We start from the raw sequence: 15,686 nt of genomic DNA, 5'->3' as shown, positions 1-15,686 counted from the left end.
TTTTCTTCTCTTTACTTGGGTTTGGCGGGGAGGCAAAGGAGCAGGGAGGGCCTGAGCAGCTGCTGAGGGTTTTTTTGTGTTGGGGCGTGGTGGGAGGTCTCAGAAACCACTGAGTAAGGGTCACCTCGTCAGCTGGAATAACATGGATAGCATTACAGAGTGGCTGTGTAGGCAAATCCATCCATTCAAACACAAGCATACCCCTGTGTCCCAAGCTTGCAGGGAACTCAAATACCAGGCTGAAATTCCTCTCCCTTCCAGCTTTTAGTTGCAAAGATGAGAAGAAAACAAAGTTATGAATAATTGTCAGCTAATGTTTTTTTGTTTTCTTGCTGCATGTTTTGGCTTTGCCTGGAGTCAGAGATCTTTAATTGGCTCATGCAGTCCTGGTGGTGTTATTGTGGAAGCTTGGGAAAAGGGGTGATCAGAGATAACTCAAAAAAACTACTTTTTTTTTTTTTTTCACAAGACCACAGGTGGATGTAGTCCACAAAACAAAACAAACAACATGTGAAAACCACACCAATAGAGGGGGAACCAAGACTTCAGCCACAGGACACTAGTGCTGACCCACAGATAATCCATGTGTGTCCATCAGGGCATGCAAGCACACACACACACTCCATATTCATGTGCCTGACTTGGGGGGATTCAGCTGTGGTGGGAGAACCATTCCCTTTCCCAGCAAGTCACACAGATTCCTTTCATGCACCATCATTTTACCCGTTCACCATTGCTTACCTGGAATACTGGAAATTGTACTGGGCAGTGGGTGACAAGGTTTATTTGTCAAAAAGAGGGAAAAGGTGTTTGTTCTTCTAGACTGAGGCTAATTTGACATAGTAAATTGCACAGCTTGAGGATAGGGTAGGCAACAGAACTCAAGCTTGTTCTTTTTTCTCCAATCTACCCAGTTATGTGACAGCTGAAGTATATTTTCAATACTCAAGTGTGCTGTTGAAGTTAGAAAGTAGAGCCACTTTCAGGGACAGGAGCATGTTTGCTGACAAAATGTTCATGCAGGCTTGCTTTGCTGGTGTCACACATGCTTACCTTCTCCTTGGTGAATTCAGATCCACCCTTGTAGTGCTGGATATCACCGAGCCACAGATAGAAGACAGTATTGGAAAAGACTTGGGTTTCTGTCCTTGTCTGAAGACTTCAGCTGCACTCCTGCCCCAGCAGGGCAGGCAGGTGGGAGCATGCCACTTAGATCCTGCATCCGTTCCCGGTCCCTGCTCCAGAAGCCTGCAGCATCAGTGACCTTCAGTCTTTGCTCTCAGACAAGCATGACATAACAGTAAGAGAAAGGTAGTTGTTTCGAGCCCCACTTTCCACTGGGATGGCAAGAAATTATGGCAATGAAGAGAGAAATCTCGTAGGGATTTCTTGTTGGGATAAGCTTTTGTCATTGTTTCTTTAGATGCTCGGATGGATATGTCACAACCTGCTTTTTCAGAGTTGCGTGTTCTTTTTGTGTTTGCATTTCCCAGCACTGCTGAAAAGTGGGATGTAAGAAGTTCATTATATGTAATTTTGGGTGTTTAAAACTCAGAGGTTAGTTGTGTGCCTCATCTCCAGAATCAGTGGAAAGAAAGAGACATGTCTGTGTGGTCATTCAAGACTTAGTTTTTGAGGGGATCCTAGGTAAGAATGAGCTGAATATTACTTCAGAGGTGTCCCTCCCCTCCACCCCCTTCCAGGAAGAGAGCATTCTGACTTTGGATGGCCTAGGTTGGGTGAGGTGAATCCTTCCCTCTTTCTGAAGTGGGGTGTGTGAGATTGAGGCATCCATGATTGGCAGATGTGTTTGAAAATCTGTGTTGTGTGACAGACATCCATGTTCAGAGAATGGATTAAATATTTCTGCAGAGTCAGCCCAAGAGCAGTGCATTGCTTCAGCCCCAATTAAATGATGACCAGAGGTCTCCCTAAATATGGGGCTTAAACAGAGGAGAGAGGACCCTTATGCTAGCCTTCATCTCACAGTTTCATGTGTTCTAAGCAGAAGACTGGAAAGAAGGAAATACAATCATGGAGTGATGTGCATGAGAACCTCACAGCTCCTCTGAAAACAGGGAAATGAACTTGAGGACTCGCTGCATCTTTTCCATCTGTAGTATCTGTGATATGTTCCTATGGCTGCATATGTCAGTGTCAGGGTTTGGACACTGTCCAGCGAGCAGCTGGACTTCTAGGACTATAGAGAGAATTAAGCAATTGCAGGAATGCTTGAGAACAGGTCTTTATGTCTGATGTGGGAGGTGGGAGAAGGCCAGCAGATCCCCAAACAGATTTTTATGGCAAACCTCAAGGATTTTCTGCACTTACAATCTCTTGCTTGTGGCTTTTTTGCTGCAGATCCACCGTCAAAGGAAAACCCTTATGAAGACATTGAGACCAACAGCCGCTGTTTGGGGAAGAAATGTGTCCTGACCTTCCCAGCATCCCCCACCTCTTCTGTACCTGGGACTCCCACTAAGGTACTTTGATTCAAGTGGCCACCTCTCCTGCTCCAGAAAGGTTCTGGATGAAATCCAGGTTCTGTGTGGAAAAAGTGGAATTTTGCCGATTTGACTTTCATCATGTTGGACTTTTTTCTTTTTTGTCTTTTACCACTGGTCAGAGTACAGTGTGATAAGAGGGTATTTATTGACCTTTAGCAAAGTAAAAAAGAACATTCCTTTATACAAATGATTTGTTGGCTTTCACTGTTTTCCACACCAGGGCTACCTTCCCCTTGAAGGGGGGGTAATATAATAATAATATAATTAATATAATTATATTAATATATAATTAATATTAATATATAATTAATATAATAATATTATATTAATGTATAATTACAATAATGTAATAATATAATATATTGATATATAATTTTATATATATATAATTAATATAGTGGAAGAAAACTCTTCCTGCCCCCAAAGAGGACATTAAGTGCTTGGGTAATCAAGCCCTGCAGTCATCTTCTCTCAGTGTCATGGGCAGTATACAATCTGCTCGTGCCAATGCCAAGATGCCTCTGCAGCTCCCTCTCTTAGGATGCCTCTTTTGTACTCTCCTTGATGAGACTGTTTGCTGGTAACTAATGCAATGCCCCCTGGTTAGGGAGCTGATACTAAAAGGATGTCCCCACCAGCAGCACAGCTCACAGCTTGGTGCCGTTTTCCTCTTTGGAAGTGAAACCAAAAGAAGAGGTAGAATGTTGGTCTGTACTTCTTGCTCAGAGCTCAGTGCTTACCAAGGCCAGCTCTGCTCTCAGCCTCCTGAGCTGTTTTGGTTGGTTCCTGTTGTCTGTTCAGATAGTCCAGTCCTGGAACAGCAGGGGCAATGTGACAGCAGAAGTCATCTTGGCAACAACTGGACTTGGAGTGGGTAGCAGGCATATAAACATGGTTTTCCTTACCAAAGGGTTTTCCCATGCTCTCCAGGTTGCATCTATTGTTAGAGCTGTTACCCAACGTTTTCAGAAGTTTGACGTGCAGCATTTGTTGACATGTTGCTCTTTCCCAACCAGCTTAATCAGCCACAGAAGTTTCTTTGGATAATTAAACACTTAAAGGTGAAAATTGTTCTGTGTTCTCAATCCATTCTCCTTGTTGATAGTTAGGCCTAGAGCAGCAAAGGTCTATATATGAGTGTTGGGATGAAGCTGATTTCCCTCAGAGAGGTTTGCAATCACCTGCGCACCCCGATTTCCCATCTGTGCTATGAAAAGGGGGCTGCAGTGTTACACAGGAATGCCTTTCACCATAGATACAGTTCCGAGCAGGAGACACTTAGTAAAGAGCTGAATGAGAGTAATTACGTTACGCTACAGTGGTTTCACATCTAAAAGCTGTGACCTGCATCAGTCAGGAAAGAAGTGCTGCAGCTCTCTTGGGAACTAACAGGTTTGCAGCTGCATTGTGAATCACGCTGGAGGGCCTGCCCAGGCTAGAGACTGATGGGGAATGGGTCTGGACAGACTTTCAGTAGTAGCTTATATCACTAGGGCAGGATGAGATTCTGCAGTGCAAAGACTCTTCCCAGGCTCATTTTAATGTGTGACTTCTCTGTGGGTGGTAAGCTTTTTTGTGAGTTGAGTGTCTTCTCCCAGATCATTCAGAGACACCTGAGCTAACCTGAATGAATTAATTGGTCTGGCTAGTAACTCTGCTGAGTGTGTCTGTTTGATGGAGGCAGACCATTATGCTGCCTCAGCTACGGTGCTGTTGCGACTTGTTCAGAATTAGCTTGGCTGCCTCTCCCCAACACCACTTAGTCCTACGTAGATACATCCTCTTAACCTTATCATAACTGCTGGGATATTCTGTAGGATAAGACAAAAAGAGTTCTTACTGAGCATAATATCATATAATAATATATAACTATTTACCTGGAGCTGAGCTTTTTGCTTCTCTGATGCTGTTTTTGGTCAGGGACTTTAAGAACTTTACACTAGTACTTAAATATCTACTGTTGCACTCCCACTGAACTTGCTAATGAGCTTAGGAGGCAACTTGTCTCTATAATTGTCTATCATGGCACTTCTTGTGCCCTCCTCTGAAATACTTAATTCTGACTACTGTCAAAGACAACCATAATGCCAGTGCTTTTTGTTGGGTCTCACTGCTTCTCTGTTTGTCATGACTAGCTGCCCCTTATCCCAAATGCTTGTGGTTGACTGGTTGGTTAGTCTTGTCCTGTTTACAGTCCTAGCCTCTGGATTAGACAAGTCCTGGGAGATTTTTTTTCACACTGCAGCAAGGCTTCGTGGCCAACCCCTCAGATTGCATTCTGGTCTGGAATGAATATGGGTTGGTTAAATGGCTGGTCAAGATAGCCCTGGTCTAGCCCAGCAGCTGGGCGAGTTCTTTGTGTGTACAGAAATCTGTGAACATTCTCAGAATTTGGGCTGTTTTGCCAGCTGCTGTGGCTGCCTCACTGGATTTACCACAATGACAGTGTTAACAATGAAGCAAAGGTACATAAGGTGCTGTGTTCATTCGTTCCTTCTCCTGCGTTTCCAGTTGCTTTCCAAGCCCATTTTTTTCCGACAAAACTCAGAGCGGCGGAGTTTCAAACTGCCAGACATACGGAAACTGAGCCGTGATGGAACTGGGTCACCATCCAAAATCAGCCCTCCCTCAACCCCCAGCAGTCCAGATGACACCACCTTCTCCTTGGGAGACCCTCAGAATGGCAAGAGGAGAAGGAAGATTCCCAAGGTAAATCTAGGGCTTTCTCTCTTTTGCTTGGCTTCTTCCAGGCAGGAATGTGAGTATGAGAGGTTTTCTTTAGTTTCCAATGTGGCATCCCTGCAATATAGCTGCTGTCCTGGCAGTTGTCTTGACTGGTGTTTAACCCCCTTTCTGCCTCAAGGAGAAGGCCCACTAACATCTCTGCAAGTTTTGAAGAAGTTATTTTTCCGTCTGAGATATCATGATTGTCAGGAGAGATAAAATAATAATAAGAAAAAAGCATTTTAATTTTTGGCTAAAAGTTGAAGTTTGTCAGAGGGGAAAGAAGCAATTAATATTTTTGCGAAAAAATATACACCATCGTATTTCCTTCTTTGCTTGATGGATGGGGCAGTCAGAAATTGTCTGTGTGTTGAGTTGGTGTTCCCTCCTGGCAATCTGTTGTTCTTTGCTAGATCTGGTTCATGCATTGGCTGTTTGTAATTCAAGGTAGGGTGTGATTGTAGGTTAACAATGAAAATACTGACATTTGAGTGACAAAGGAGGATTTTCTGGAGCAATGTTTCCTACTTTGTATTTGGATACAGCATGACTCAGTTTCAATTTTATTTTCTTTCCGATCTAGCAGGAAGTGTATTCAGTCCAAATGAGGTTTGGCAGCAGTCTATCTATTGAGTGTTTTAAAAACACAGTTATAAAAACACAGTTGCATATCCCAGTCTTTGCAGGATAAGCAGAGGCTACCAGGGACTGTCTGTGGTGATTTTTTTTTTTTTTTCCCCCCTGAACCCACAGTTTTAATTTGGGGAAAAAGGGATGTGTTTGTGTATCTTTGTTTCCTGGTTGCCAGATCTGTGTTCATGTTTCCATATCTGTTTTTTGAATGCCCTCTCTGTATACCTCAGCTCTTCAGGGATGAGCCAAAGACTAGAAATATCTAGGGTTTTCTTTCTCAGTATGCCTACACACCTATGCATGTGCTTGAGCTCTGTCAGTGTTTTCACACGTACTTTTATGTCAGCTGAAGGGAAGATGACATGTATATACTTACCAGGCATTGCCACTGAGCAGTCTTGCAGAGTAAGCTCAGAACTGAGATTTACTGTGTCAGTGGCAAGATCAACCTGAGACTTGATCTGGGCGGCTGCGTGGAGGCTGCATTTCCACATCAGAGCATTCTGCCTTTCATTTAAACACTTGGATTCAGAGTTCCCTGACCAAGTTACCTTGAGCTCTCAGGACATGTGTGCAGGGTTCACAGACTTTGTGGAATAAATCTGGATGCTGTGGCCATGTCATGCTGCTCCTGCCTGGGACCTTGACAAGGAGACAACTCTACTTGAGGAGGCTTGGGGAAGCATGACACAGTCCTTCTGCAACTCCATTCACCTTCAGGGACAGATAGGGAGACCAGAGGCACTGAATGAGCCACTAAGCACAGCTATGCCCAAGACTGAAATTTCGGTCATTCTGGTCAGCTGGGAGGCTAGGGATTAAAGGACTTGCAAAGCAAACCACTAGGATAAAGTAGTACTTCATCATTGGCTCCCACCCATCTCAATTTCTTCAGCATTCCTTGTATGGTATGTTTCCCCCATGCTTGGTATGAAGGCTTTTCCAGCACATCCCACAACAGATGTTAAAGGCATAAAGACTTTAAAGTTTGCTGTTGTCCTTCAGCCAGCTTTCTGCTTTCAAACCTGCAGACCAGGGCAGGTTCCCAAGGAACCCTCTGGCACTCTCTGGAGTGTGGACCATGGTATGGAGAGGCCCAGGTGGGCACTGTCAAGCTTGTAGAGCCAAACAGTGTGGAAATGCGTTAAGGCCTGTCCTTTCATCAGGACTTGTTACTTTGGGCTCCTGCCATGCCAACGTGACTGTACTGCTTCTGTACCAGAGTGTGCGTGGCCATTGGCAGCACAAGTGCAGGTTGCTGTGCAGAGTAGATGCTGGTAATTGTTGGTTCTGGGCCATCAAGTGAAGAGTTTTAGTATGGCCAAGGTTGGGAAAGAGAGCACTTTGTATGAAATTCTAACTTTCTTTCTTGCCTGGGGAGGAAAATAACCTTGTTTGTTTGTTTGTGTGTTTGCTGAGCAGCTTGTGTTGAAAATCAATGCCATTTATGAGGCACGAAGGGGAAAGAAACGTGTCAAGAGACTGTCGCAGTCTACAGAGAGCAATTCAGGGAAAGGTAAAGGAACTTTGAATCATCATACATCTAAGACTTTTTGAGGACTTGTCTTAGAGTTTAGACTGGCTTAGTGATTTATGTGATGTTTTCTAGTGCTTCTTCTAGTCCAGGGTGAGATTAAGTTGGGGCTTCCACCCTTTCTTTTGGGAAGATAAAGGCTGTTCCTCTGCCCAAAAGAGTTTAATTAAAATGGAACCTTTTTGTTTTTCTTGCTTCGTTTTCATTCCATGGCTTTACATGATAACCTTATAGGTTGCACCAAAAATCTCCCCCCCTGCTTTTTGATGTTTATTTCTGCAACAGGCTAGAAGCTTTGGAGAGGAATGTTCTGTCCAAAGAGACCGATTTGTTGAGATCAAAATATTTTGCAGGAATGTGTTAACTTTAGTGAACTGTCCAATGGAAGACAGTAGATTTTGAAACAGTCCTGGTTCCTTCAGCATTCCGATAAACAAATAGCCTCAGTTGGGAATCAGAGTTTCTAGACTGGACTGTAGGACCATCTCCATCACAGCAAGATTGAGACTTTCAGCCTCCCACTTTCAATTCACAACTTGCCAGAAGTGTTCAGGTACTTCAGGGCAATTACATTTAAACATCTCATCTCTGTAAAACTTAAAATTATGTCTTTCTAACACAGTTTTGTGGGTTTTTTTTCAAAAACACCCTAATTTCCAGTGAAAGGTAACCACCAGTTCTATTTGTTTCCCACAATTACTTGTTACTGCTTATCCTGTTTTACATAGAATATACACCGATAGGGTGCATGAGTGTGTTTATATGAACACACTTCAGGGGAAGCATTCCAGACTTGTCTGTACATCATTTTTTATAGCCCTCTCAGAAGCATCCTAAGGCATCATTGACAGAAAGAGGCTATTGGACCATATAGACCTTGAGTCTGATTCAGTCTGGCAATCGTGGGGTTTTTTTGTTTGCTTGTTTTTATCCTTTGTCCCAAAAACTACTGCATATTAATCAGTGTTTTGCCTTGGTGTTCTGCTTATGCAGACTTGGATAAAATACTGCTCTGGCATTTTATTCTTTATGGAACTCTTTGGCTGTGCGAAATTGATTTTGTTGTTTGTTTGGTTTTTTTATTATTCCCTGAATGAATGGGAAGATACCAAGGTTGGTAAGCTAAACGTCTGTGGGTATGTGCACTCTTGAAAAGAACAAGGCCCTTGAGATTTATACTGTCTTCCCCCTGAAGTTGCCAGGCCTGGCTTTCTCATGCCAGTGATAAGAAATGCACAGTTATAAATAGGCTTTACTTAATTCATCTTCCCCTTTCTTTTTTCCTAGTTACAGATGAAAACAGTGAATCAGACAGTGATACTGAAGAGAAGCTGAAAGGTAAGGCAAATGTGTGAAGAGAGCAAATGGCTCCTGATAAACTCTGCTCCGAGATCCTGGGTCAAGATCTCTCATCTGTGTTCTGCTTTTGGTGAAGGAGCTTATTTCCACTTGGAACACAGTGAGAAAACAAAGATCTCAATGCTGCAGAAGAAAATCCATGGGCAGAGAACTATAGGAGTCCAAAACAAACATCTGTTCCAATTGCCATCAAAGCTCTTTGCACTGACTTTCCTAGGAGACAGCTTGGACACTGTGGAAATACAGTGAGGTTTTTCGAAGTACACAGTCACAAATGTGCCTGTGTGTGACCCATGCAGTACTGCTTCTGACAGGGTGTTCAGAAACTCCACTACACGTTTACTAAGGGAGAAAAACCACCAGCCAGACTGGCTAGCTAGTAAAACAGAATTGCATGATATGATTTATTGCTAGTTAAACCCTTCTGTATTGGCTGAGCAAAGTGCTGCATTGCTTGTTTCACTCCGGTAGAGCTATATGGTATACTGGTCTCCATAATACTCTTCTTAAACCTTCTTGTATGGGTAATTAGCCCTGTGACACGCTGGTGACATTACAATCTTTTGGGAATTTATATGACATATTCAAAGTCCTGGCAGAGTTAGAATGCAAAATGCAAACTTCCTCAGATTCCAAAGTTTCCTGACTCACATGCACACCTGATCTGGGTAGCAGGTCAGTTCCCAAGCTGAAAAGACAGGCTAAGCAGCAGTTCCCACTGTGTGTCAACCACAGTACATTGTGCTTAGGAATGTTCGTCCTTACCCTCTTTAAGGTTTTTAGAACAGAAGCCTCAGATTGAGTTCCCTCTTGTGAGCACAGCTTCCCACACAAAAACTGCTGTATGCTCTTGCTCTCCTCTGCATTGGGAAATCTTTTATCTGTACTGCTGTACTGTTAGAAAGATAAAGCTGAAAATTGCAGCCACCACCTACCTTTTGACGGGTTCTCAGGCTGGCCTGGAGACAGGGAGAGAGGTTTTTCACCCAGATTGCACAGAAATTACATTCATAACTGTCTTGAAACACGATGTTGTGAAATATAGTTCATGTTCAGATGTAGCTGAGAAAGACAGTGTACATGTAGCCAGGAAGACCCAAAGTCTTGTCTGGTACTGGTTGCCATAGTGAATCATGTGCATCACCCTGGGTTTCTCTGTAACATCTGTATTACTGCAGGTAGGAACTGCCTGTAGAAACTGCCTGTAAAGGGGATAGCGGAGATAGTGTGAAGTTACCTCAAATTCAGCAGTACTGGACTCTGAACAATATGCAGATCCATACCTGGATATGAGTGGCTGTGCAAGTCTACATAACTGTGAACAGGAGCTCTGGCACTTGCTGTTTGCTCTAGATACACCTGTATTTTGCTTTATGTCTTGTTGAACTGTTGACTTTCCTATTTTTAAATGGGAAAGTGAGATGATTTAGCAAGTTCCTTTTAGCTGGGACTTTTTATTTTGTATATTTTACTTAACAGACCAAACACACCAGCCAGTTACCTCTGCTTAGCAAGTCACTGTACATCATCTGAGACATGGTAAATCATGAGACAGCAATCATCAGATTGTGTGTCAGAGCCGTAAGTGCTGACCCTTGGGAAGTAAAAATGTTCAAAGGCAAACTCTGCCATGATGACAGCAGTACAATCCTGGTACCTCTAGTAGGTTGCACAGAATATAAACAATGCAGAGCTTGAGGGAGCTTTTCAGAAGTACTCAGCATTGCTGTGACATTGCTCCTTTTGAAGTCCCTGGTAAAACAGAAACCACTTCTGAAAACTTTTGATGAATTACAGCCTTAGAGCAAGTAGCGTGATAAGTGATGAGAGAAGGGAGTCTAAGCCATCTTTCCAGGGCTTTAGCTGTGCAGGGATTGTTACACAGTCTGATTTAAGAGGCATCTCAAGATTGCTTTAAATGATGTTGTTTGGAATAGTCCATGAGTGGCACAACTTTACCAGACAAAAGGTCAAGAGTCTGTCCTAAAGTATATACCTTCCTCTCAGGAAGCCCTGTCTCCCAAGCAGACATCTTACGTATTTGGAGTTCCTGCAGTATCGCTGTGGTTGTCGTTTCTGTCAAAATATTGTGTTGCCACCCGCATTCGTGAAAAGCACAGCTGTGAGAATGTGCTGTAGTCTCTGCTTGTAGTTCGTTCGTTCGTTCTTTTGTAGCAGGGTTAAGGGAGACATCATGCAGATTTAATTTGGGATGTGACTGTAAAACAAAGCAGGGGGGTGGTCTTAAGGAATCTCATCTGGTCTCTTCTCAGCAGGCAGCTTTTCATTACTTTCCATGCTGGAATGTTTATTGTCCCACAGCTCATGTGTGTTGCAGTTGCAGCTTGCTTGGCACTTTTTCTTGTTTTCCCATTGTCTTGGGTGAACTTGTAGAAACATGGTCCTGAGATATTAGTTCTAGGCACAGGAAGGACTGGCATGAGCCAGCCTTTTTCATTTGCACCTCTTCTCACGGTTTTTGTTGTTGGCCTACAGCCCAGCCTGTGTGGCTGAAGCTGGGAGTCCCCGCACTACTCAGCCAGTGGAGCCCTAGTCTGACCCAAGTGCCTGTAAAACTGTGGGGATTGCTACCCACAGCCTCCTCTGAACAAAGGTGATCAATCACCTAACTGTGCTGGCTTTGAAAGATGCATAAATGAATGCTAGGATGAATGCCCAGGCATCATCTGTTACACCATGTCCCATATGGTTCTCAGTTTGGGTTGACTTCAGCTGTAAAAGCTGTCCATGAAATCCTTCTGCTGCCAAAGCTCTTCATCTTCGCACTCACAAGATTATGTCCTGTCTCTGTTGATATTTGTAGTGCAGCTTCCAAATGGTTCCCACCTCTTACTCAGCCACAAAGTAAATGCAGTGAGGTGGCTTTGAGTTGATCCGTAAGTCTCTGCAAAGCACTGTTGGTGCTCTGTGCAAAGAGCTAGAGAAAGTCACAATATCTAATCTTTTTCTTTGTAGCTCACAGCCAGCGCCTGGTGCATGTGAAATCTCGCTTGAAGCAAACCCCACGATACCAAACCTTGGAACGGGACTTGATCGAATATCAAGAGAGGCAGCTGTTTGAGTACTTTGTCGTGGTGTCACTGCACAAGAAGCAGGCTGGGGCTGCCTACATCCCTGAGGTTACCCAGCAGTTCCCGTTGAAGGTGCGGTGCCTGTCAGGAAGGTCTGGCTGACCTGTCTCAGATTGCGTGGTGCACTTGCACAGCTGGAGAAGCACAGCTTCTCTGATGACCGCACATTATATCAGTAACCCCTATGCTGTGTCAGTGTTCAGTGAGAGTGAGGATAGAGGGGCTGCAGTCACCCCCTGAGAATTGCCATGGTATTCCTCACTGTTGAAAGAGCAGCTGATTTAGATCTTTTGCTGCCCTTGGCTATGACTTTTATGTAGCTATTCCCTTTCTCCTCCTTTTCCCTTTAAAGAAAGCTGACACTTGGGAGAAGACACGTGTTCTTAAAGGGAAGGCACAGCTTTCACCAATAGTCTAGCTCAAAATGGGGAACAAGGAATGGAAGAAACACAGAGCCAGTGTGACAGTGTGTTTGTAAATGGGATGTAACCAGAGCTCCTCTCAAACTTCAGTTCTCTCACTGTTTTTTAGAAGATGTGTCACAGATTAGTGGCACGATATAGTAGGGGCAGGTGCTGCAGATGCAGGGCTTGGTGGAATTAGGGACACAGAGTTACTTTAAGATATCTAAAGATTAGGTGAGTCAGAATCACAGAAATTTTAATATCTTCCAGGCAGAAGCTTAGCCTCTGTCATCACCTCTTCATTTGTCACAGGAAAAATATTTGAAGTCATTCCATCCCCACATGACTAATTGGAAACATTCCTTCTCTCTGTTCTGCTAGCTCGAGCGCTCGTTCAAATTCATGCGTGAGGCAGAAGATCAGTTGAAAGCTATTCCCCAGTTTTGCTTCCCTGATGCAAAGGACTGGGCCCCTATCCATCAGTTTGCCAGGTAAGTACTGTACTTGGTATCCTGATTCATGAGAAACAGATTTATATATCAAACTAATTAAATATGTGAGCTGTTATGGTAGAAAATTGGGCAGAGCTCTGAGAGGGATGTATTGGAAATGCAAAAATATTGTGGATTTATTGGCTTTGTATGTCAGAGACTTCTAATATAGGTGATAGGTATCTTGTCATTCTGGTTTCTCTTTCTGCAGTGAGACATTCTCATTTGTCCTGACGGGGGAAGATGGAAGCAGGCGATTTGGATACTGTAGGAGGCTGCTGGTAATTACCCCTGTTTTTATCTTTTTCTGAAGATGCAGGATTCTGTGTGGTTGGTGTTACTGGCACCCGTTCTGGAAAGTGGAAAGCTGCTGCTCTTCTGTTTCAGTGTGGAAAGAAGGAGCAGCAGCAGAGCAACTTTGCTCTCTTCTGCACTGCTCAGTGCCAATAGTCCCTCTCTGAATACCATCCTCCACTCCAAGCATAGCTCTCTTACCTTTTCCTTACATCAGCACTTAACATTACGACCATGGACTGTTATTTCACCAGAAAGCTGAAGATAGGGTTTGTCTCCCTTAGGTTTAGATAGCTACTAAACAGTTATCTAAACCTGTGCTGGTCCTGTAGGCTCAGAGTTGTCTCTGTAGAGCACTCTGCCCTGCCTTAGTAATTTGACTTAGGAAGGTTGGGATCGTGCTGTGGATGTGCCCATTTCTCCCCACTGTTTCTAGCATACCAGGGCTTGAAGTAGACGTAAGCTATTGTCATCAGCAGCATGCTGTCAAATGTCTGACAGCTGCTGAACGAGCTAGTGAGCTGCAGAACTGAGACTGGTCACTCTGTCTCTGCAGTAGTTACAACTGACATTTTCTTGGTGGTTTTTTATGTGTGTATTTGTGTTTGTCTTGAAAGCCCAGTGGGAAGGGGAAGCGTCTCCCAGAAGTTTACTGCATTGTGAGTCGCCTCGGATGCTTCAATCTCTTCTCTAAGGTGAGGTGGGAGAGAGAGGGAATTTGTGCCGTAGGCCAAGAGGGACCTGAAGGTGAAGTCAACACCAGAAGAATGGGGATCAGGGAATCTGATGGCTGAGGAAAAGGCCTGAAATGTGTTGGCAAGGCAACTGCATGCTCATTCCAGAACCTAGCAAAAACACAGTTAAAAGGAAAAATGGATTGTCAGTTGTTGCCTTGTTCCTTCAGCAGAACTACCAGAATATAAGCACTGAGAGTTTGAAAGGTGGGGTCCTTACTCTGAGGGTGGTGAGGAGTTTGCAAATTGTAAGCTTTCTACTGACCTTACTGGGGCTGGGTTTCTCTTGCTGAAGGAAATGAAGGGTCTTCAATTGCATCTTTTACCTTCTTCCTTATGATTCAAGGCTCCATGTCGATGCTGGGTTAAGGAGAGAACGTAGATGCTGGTGCACTTTATTCCTGGTGTTACCTCCCTCCTCCTGATTTACATGTTTTTCTGTCTTCATGCTTTTATTTCAGATCTTGGATGAGGTTGAGAAGAGACGGGGCATTTCCCCGGCCTTGGTGCAGCCTCTCATGAGGAGTGTCATGGAGGCACCTTTCCCAGCTTTGGGTCGGACGATTACAGTCAAGAACTTCTTGCCAGGCTCAGGAACTGAGGTAAAGACACCACCCTAGAGAGAGGTAGACCTTGGCCAGCAAATGGTGTAGGACTGGCTACTGGAAGTTGGCACTGTGATGTAGAACTGGGGATCTTCAAGGACAGATTGTCTGGCAACTGTGTGGGGAAGCTAGGGAGTAAAATAGGAGACTGGAGGGGATGGCATGGAGACTTCAGTGACCTCAGAATCAAAAGGGAAATCATACGGCAAAAATTAATTTAAGGACACAGCCATGCTAATAAGGCAAAATTAAGCGGGGCATTGACCTTGAGGCCAAGTGGAACAGACCACTGGGCCCCATGCTGCCCAGCACATGAGGCCTCCACACTTAACTTCCTGTAGACAGGGTTCATAGCATGTGCTCCAGCATCCTTAATACAGAACCACTGTTCATGTGGGAAAGGGCATAGAGTTCTGGTCAAAAAAATACCTGAAACCACACAAGGGCAATGTTGCAGCCTTTCAGAATGGCACTTTCACAGCATGGAGATAAGGGTACGTTTTGCATCTCACACAGTGTGGTGTAAGGACAGTGGGAGGGTTTTACAAGTGTGGATCTTCAGGGCATAGTATTGAATGTCTCTGGGAGGGTGGAGGGAGCCAAACTGAATGTAGTCTTGGCCATACCTCCTGTTGGGCATGGTGTACCTTGAATATGAGAGAGAGGAAAGTGAGTGTGTTGATAGAGGTTGTGTCTGAGCGCTTTCAGCACTACATGACAGTGTTCCCCTCAACCAAACTGAAAACAGTCCAAACTAAATGAAGTTACTGCAGAGCACATGCATAGCTGGTTAAAAATCTGCACTCAAGGAGTAGAGTCCCAACGGTGTGCTGTCAGTCTGTGATAATGTTTTGGCTGTTTTGTTTCTAGGATCCTTAGTGTTCATTAATTATGCAGTTGATGGCATAAACCCCACATTTACACAATGGGTAGATGACAGCATTGGGATGGGTTGCAGGCACTTTGGAGAGTAAAGGATTAAAATTCAAAATGGCCTTGCTAAATTGAAGCTTTGCTCTGAAATTCAATGTGGACAAGAGTAAAATGCTGTGAAGAAGAAATGAGTAGTCTAATACAACATGGAAGTAACTGAGTGAACAACAGTACTTCAGAAAAGGATATGGTGGTATAGTGAGACATAAAGTGAATAGAAGTAACAGTATGGTATTATGTAGACAAACTCCTGCATTGTGAAAGAAAGTGAAGGGATGAATAATAAATAAAGTAATTTTTTTCTGCTTTCCAGCACTGGTGATATTTAGAGTATCATTTTCCAAAAAATGCAAACACTAGGAGAAAGCCCCAGAAG

The 15,686-nt window shown here is 43.9% G+C and overlaps 1 protein-coding gene across 1 annotated transcript in view; it reads left to right on the top strand.

The window, feature by feature from the left end:
• DENND2A (DENN domain containing 2A) overlaps window positions 1–15,686 on the top strand; it is a gene marked incomplete at both ends in the record, with an annotated part of 35,129 nt that overhangs the window by 5,134 nt on the left and 14,309 nt on the right. The window contains 9 exons of the mRNA XM_082014391.1: window positions 2,362–2,483; window positions 5,019–5,216; window positions 7,287–7,380; window positions 8,686–8,736; window positions 11,734–11,921; window positions 12,635–12,744; window positions 12,956–13,025; window positions 13,656–13,733; window positions 14,234–14,374. Of these exons, the coding sequence (XP_081870517.1) occupies window positions 2,362–2,483; window positions 5,019–5,216; window positions 7,287–7,380; window positions 8,686–8,736; window positions 11,734–11,921; window positions 12,635–12,744; window positions 12,956–13,025; window positions 13,656–13,733; window positions 14,234–14,374 (1,052 nt within the window). The remainder of the gene's footprint in view (window positions 1–2,361; window positions 2,484–5,018; window positions 5,217–7,286; window positions 7,381–8,685; window positions 8,737–11,733; window positions 11,922–12,634; window positions 12,745–12,955; window positions 13,026–13,655; window positions 13,734–14,233; window positions 14,375–15,686) is intronic.

The sequence above is a fragment of the Phaethon aethereus genome (assembly GCF_964289735.1).
Source record: "Phaethon aethereus genome assembly, chromosome: 1".
NCBI classification, from domain to species: domain Eukaryota; kingdom Metazoa; phylum Chordata; class Aves; order Phaethontiformes; family Phaethontidae; genus Phaethon; species Phaethon aethereus.
Note: the sequence above shows the minus strand (reverse complement) of the source record. Positions and strands in the feature narration are given on the sequence as shown.